General features: G+C 38.5%; 1 protein-coding gene across 1 annotated transcript; it reads right to left on the bottom strand.

Moving 5' to 3' along the window:
• Positions 1 to 718: 718 nt before the first annotated feature.
• Positions 719 to 4,993, bottom strand: pim2 (Pim-2 proto-oncogene, serine/threonine kinase). The gene is made up of 7 exons (XM_016546526.1): positions 4,708 to 4,993; positions 4,405 to 4,505; positions 4,263 to 4,313; positions 3,561 to 3,775; positions 3,078 to 3,247; positions 2,815 to 2,991; positions 719 to 2,183 (listed from the first exon to the last, which is right to left on the bottom strand). The coding sequence occupies exons 1-7, from the start codon at positions 4,769 to 4,771 to the stop codon at positions 2,035 to 2,037; spliced, it is 927 nt and encodes a 308-aa protein (XP_016402012.1). The 5' UTR covers positions 4,772 to 4,993; the 3' UTR covers positions 719 to 2,034.
• Positions 4,994 to 6,000: the final 1,007 nt, after the last annotated feature.

The raw sequence follows: 6,000 nt of genomic DNA, 5'->3' as shown, positions 1-6,000 counted from the left end.
AGGGGGGGGGGGGGGGATTTTTACATTGCCTAAAATGTCGGGGTTTTGGTTTTGTTTTCCTACTGACGTGGTCCCTACAGGCCTTATGCAAAGCTTTGTCCTGTCTCATTAGGGCATTCTAGCACACGATTGGTCGATTATGTACAATGCCTGCACGGTATTGGTCAAGCTACTTTTTTCACTCATAACCTTCAGCAAGTATGAAAACAATAAGAAAACAAAGTCAACCCAGAAATTGTAGGCAATTTATAAATCCCAGCATGTCCGGGGAAAAGAGGACGTACGGTCACTCTACCAAATGTCTGTTCTGGGAGTGTGTAAGTTTGGTGAGCGGGTACGAAATTCCACGAAATGGGCAGATTGCTTGACGCCAGCTACTACCCTCTGTAATTACGACAGTTAATTCCACTCACTTAACTGTAGGGGGCTCCAAAGTCCCAAAATACTTTGCTTTAAGGCTCAAGTTGTTTCCAATATTCTGAACATACACAGGTGTGTTCAACAGATTCCTGTTTCACTTGTCAGGAATAACTAACCTGAATGGTTTGACTGGAGAGGCCTGTTTAAAAATTCCTTTAACTTGAACAGAAAACTATGATCACCATTTAGATCCAATCACTGATATGGCAGCAGTTTCTCTTTGTATTTCTTATTTGCATGAGCAAAAATGGATAAAAAAGATAAGACAAGATGTTTTGTTAAATAAAGATATTCCACATCTATAGTTTTTATTCATAGAATCTCTTAAAATAAACATCATGTGACAACAGCCACAGCACATTGTTGAATACACAAGTATTTACAGCAAAATTGTTGTGCCAACCCAAGCGAAAACCGCAAGGATTATTTTTCGTAACACAAAATGAAAGAAAAAACTGACTGTATCAGAAATACCCCAGTGTTTACAGGGATGCATGTTATGTTGGGGAAAGGTCCTATTTGCATACATTCAATTTTAAAATCTCAAATCAAACATATCAGTTCTGTTTTGGATCCAAACACAAATTGACAAATTTCAAAGAAATTTTTTTTTGCTTTACTTAGGTCCAGATTTCAAATCAAAATCAAATAAATTTGCCATTATGCATGTTTACCTCACATAAGACAGTAAGGCAGATCTCTTTGGTGTGTTATAATGAAATCAGGCATTTAGGAAAAGCCCATAGGCCCTTCTGGTAAACATCAACAGTGGGTTAGCGGCTGAAACCCTCATGACATTAGCTAACATGCTGACCTTTGGGAACTTCCAACAAAATGACACATATCTGAGTTCGTTCAGTACAAAGTGTCCTGACAACATTCTTTAAGTTGCAGCGCAGGCATTTCTCAAACAACACAGACATAAACCAAAAGCCGGCTTAGTAATGGCTCTGAGGAATCCATCTAGGGAACTGATTCATTTAGAGTAAACAGGATCCACAGGAATGTTCCTCTTCTCTTATGTCGCACCTTCTTTGAGAGTGTGTGTTGATAAATGGGAACAGATCCACATGAGCCTGAATTATTGTTCCGCCAGGCCTCCCGTCAAAAGACTGGAAAGCAGATCTAAAGTCTTTTTGAAACCCCTTAGAACAGGGAGAGAATATCACTGTACAACAGAAACCTGTAAAACCAGGTATCATCGCAGTCTGGTAAACAACTACATGTCATTTAAGTCAGTTAGAACTTCAAAACAACCAAAAGACAAGACGAACACAGTTTACTGCTTCTGAAACTTCTTGCAAAAATAAATTAGTACGTGGCTGAGAAAATAAATAATGACCAATAAATAAAAAAAAGTTGCATTGAGCTGTGATGGTCGTAGTCGTGGGAAATATTCATTCATAAAGTAAACCTGCAGCAATCCAGGGCTATTCTGGGCTTCTAGAAGCATAGATCCCAAGTCCATATGAAACAACATGAACGTTGAAGACAGCCACACAAAAAAATAAATAAGGAAGACTCCAGAAGCCAGCAACTAGAGTTCAGGAAGTCCAGTGTAAAACAAACCAGTGTGTTTGAAAGTTCTGAATCGAGTCCAAAGTCCTTCAGGATTTAAAGACTTGGCTTAATATTGCTTTCCGCTTGCAAATATCCAGTGTCCTCAGAGCTCTCTGTCATCCAAGGATGCTGCAAAATCTGCTCCAAACTAGGCCGATCCTCCGGCCTGTATGAAAGGCACCAGCAAATCAGAGACTGACATTCTGAAATAAAAGAATAAATGTTGAATAAACCTGGCATTGTATACTACAAATATTGTTGGCTCTATGACGAACTGCTCATGTGGTCATGTTGTAAGTAAATGTACAAATGTAAATGCTCTTAAGTAACAAATCAACTTGATTACATTGAAACAGCGTTTGCATAATTTGCAACCCATTTGATTTCCATAACGTAATGTATTTGCAAGTTATACAATGTACAAAACAAGAATAAAATGTTGGACAGGACAACCCATTAAAAATTGCATCAATTTTATACATTGGGAAACAATATAATAAGCCTATATGTCATTTTGTTGAAGGATAGTTCACTCAAAAATGAACATTCTGTCATAGTTTACTGTCTGAATTAACATATTTGGAAAAATGATGGTAACCAAACAGTCTATGGTATGGACAAAAATACAATAGGAGTCAATGGGACCCAAAACTGCTTGGTTACCAACATTCTTCATATATTTCTATACCATTTCACCAAAGCAGAATGTAAAGAACATGTCATGAAGCATTTGTGGCACACGGTTTTCAAGAGATTAGAAATAAAATATTTCTTTTTTTTTTTTTTTTTTTTGTCTCTCTAAGAAAGTAGATTTAATTTTGCTTGCAGGCTCACCTTTGGAGATGCGTTTAGTGAAACTTGGAGTGGCATGTACAATGTCAGCGTCCCGCTCAAAGGGAATGTCTCCACACACCATGTCAAACAGAAGTACGCCTAGCGACCACACGGTGAGCGGACGAGCGCTGTAACGCTGGTGGAGGATCCACTCTGGAGGGCTGTAGACTCGCGTTCCTAAAAAGACCGAAAGGTCATTAGAAACAGCTCCACATTCATGTTACATTCATGCATATGCAATAACCACCCTAAAGCTGCCTTACCTTCAAAGTCAGTGTAAACGGAGTCCTTCAGTACAGCTCCAGATCCAAAGTCAATGATTTTGATGTCTCCGGTGCGGGTGTCAACGAGGATGTTCTCATCTTTGATGTCCCGGTGCACAATTCCCTCGGAATGGCAGAACTGCAGGGCTTCAATGACCTGTTTGAGGAACCTGAAAAAGACAATTCTCATCAGTATTGTAGTTTACGGTTAGAATCGAATGTCAAAAGACATTGCTGTTGCTTTTTCGCACCTCTGTGCAATGGGCAGTAGAGCACCAGATCCAAAGTCAATGATTTTGATGTCTCCGGTGCGGGTGTCAACAAGGATGTTCTCATCTTTGATGTCCCGGTGCACAATTCCCTTGGAGTGGCAGAACTGCAGGGCTTCAATGACCTGTTTGAAGAATCTAAAAAAGACCATTCTCGTCAGTATTGTGGCTTACTGCTAGAATCGAATGCCAAAAGACTGTCGCTTTTTCGCACCTCTGTGCAATGGGCTCCTCCAGGGCCCCACGTTCAGTGATGAAGTCAAACAGGTCCTGGCAGTGTTGGGGTTTCTCAAACACAATGAGGTATCCCTGACCCGGCATCTCAAACCAGTCGAGCATCCGGATGATGCCGCGGTGACCCGAACCTGAACCTCTGCCCAGACACAGCAGGAGAGCGATCTCCATGGGAACTGCGTTTGCTGCACCAGGCTATGAAGGTCATAAGACAACAGTCATTGTTAACTTTGGATTTTGATTATTTTCCACTGGAAACGACGTTATATTAAAAAAATTCCTTAGAAAAGTTCGACATATGGTACTGCAGGGGTAAACTAGGGGGTTCTCCCTGGGTTATTAAAAAGGGGAACTACATTTTTATCTGTCACATATTTTGGACTTATTAGGAATATACCTAATATATCTCGTCGATCAAGTATATTACTATTAAACTCGTTGTGACACATTAGGGAAAGTCCACTTAAGTTTCCCGCGGTGTTTTGAAAAAATCCGTATCGACACGCCTACTGTATTAGGACGACTGCGGCAAACAACCAAAACAATCAGAAGAGGGCGCTATAATTCCTATTTCTATGACTTCATTGTTTGTATGTTCAAGATCCTGACGAAACTAATGTAATTTTACTTGGAAGACCAATATATACATAAAACTTATGCATTAATATGAAGGATTACTCACCAGTTTGGCCCACTGCTGAATTCTATCACGGGATATTTGTTTAATAGCGACCTAAAATAATAATGAAAGTAATTTAGAGGAGGGATTTCTGAAGATATATGTCCAAATGTTTGCATTTTATATTATTGTATATCATTCTTACCTGTTGTCCGTCTGAAATGCGCTGTCCGGAGAACACAGAACCGAACCCGCCGCTTCCCAGAAGGTTTCCCATCTTATATTGCTTCTCAAAGTGCTCTTTAGCTGAAAATAAACACAATCAAATATAATAAAGATATAACACAACAACCAAGAATGCATGTGGGTAATTCTAAATTATGCTTCTGGATTCATATCAATTTTCCACAAGCACATATTAACTGTTTATAAAGTTTAAAAGGATTTAAAAGTGAATCTAAAAAAATCTTTACATGTTTGTTGTTTTTCGGTATTTGTACGAACTTACCATTTTTCGCTCTCACGTCTTCCAGCTGATCAAAACGCAGGTCAACAGTCCGATTATCCAACATTTTCAGTTTTTATACGAATAAAGACTCTAAAAATAAAGAAGTGATATCTTCAGCTAGTATTGTAAGCCGCCTCAGCAGAACATATCCATGGTAATCTGTTATGGTTCGTCACTGTGTTTTCAATTCAAATTCCGCCGTTGGCAGTGTGCGTCTCCTTCAAACACTCGCACACTTCTGAACCATCTCGCAGTTTGTTGATGTTTTAAGTTTACATGCGTAAACACGCCCACTCTAACGAACCCGCCCAATCGCGGCCAACACGCTTGGAGTGTTTTGAACTGACAGCCAATCACAGCGCTGAAAAATTTAAACAAATGAATATTAATACGGTGGTTAAAATTCTAAGAATCTCCCCAGCTCTTACGCCCAACGTCCCTCAGAAAGAGCGCGATGACAGGAATACATCTGACTTTTTTTTTTTTAACGCGTAAATTTTGAATTCACCCATGCACTAATGCAAGATATCCCATCTGTTTCTAATAGCATTTGACTGAAAGTCATGAAATAACCATTCCGAATAGTCTGAAGTTATAGCATTTAAAAAGCAGTTCTCAGAGATAAATGCCATTTAAACACATACTAGCATATCATAATTGCAAATAAAACTGAAATAGATTCTAGCAGTTAATACATTTTACTACTACTAAACGAATAGACTAGAAAAAAAAACTAAAACTAGAAAAACTGGAAGAAGTACCAGGTGCAATTGCAATGCATTTAATTTGGAAGTGAATCTAAACCCCATATCCTCATATAGAATTATATGGCAAAATATGCTGCTTTTCTAGTAGTGAAAATTAAAAACATACTAGTCACTATTGGATTATTTACTAGTAATTAAAACATTTAAGTCAAAAAGTAGATACTAAATAGTGTAGTTGAAACAACAGTCATTTAGTAAAAATATTGCGCTCATTTGCACATATAAGTAGGGATGATCTTAGACCAGTTCAAGGGCATAATGACTCATGCTTCAGCATGCTTTTGTGCATGTGGGACAGTCCCACATCAGCTATTTACAAAGACGAATGTGGTTTCATCTCCATGATGACATACCAAGAAAAACGGAACTTTAATAGCTAAACGATGGTGCCTGATAATACTTTACGAAGATATCAAGACCTGACTTAGCATACTTAAATGTCCTAATGATCCTTTGAGACACTTGACTGGTAGATTTCAGCATTGCATTAAAGTTGCATGCATTTCTACATACATAAATATTATTC

This window comes from Sinocyclocheilus rhinocerous, unplaced genomic scaffold, assembly GCF_001515625.1.
Source record: "Sinocyclocheilus rhinocerous isolate Xijiao unplaced genomic scaffold, SAMN03320098_v1.1 scaffold99, whole genome shotgun sequence".
Lineage (NCBI taxonomy): Eukaryota > Metazoa > Chordata > Actinopteri > Cypriniformes > Cyprinidae > Sinocyclocheilus > Sinocyclocheilus rhinocerous.
This window is presented reverse-complemented; position numbering and strand designations above follow the sequence as displayed.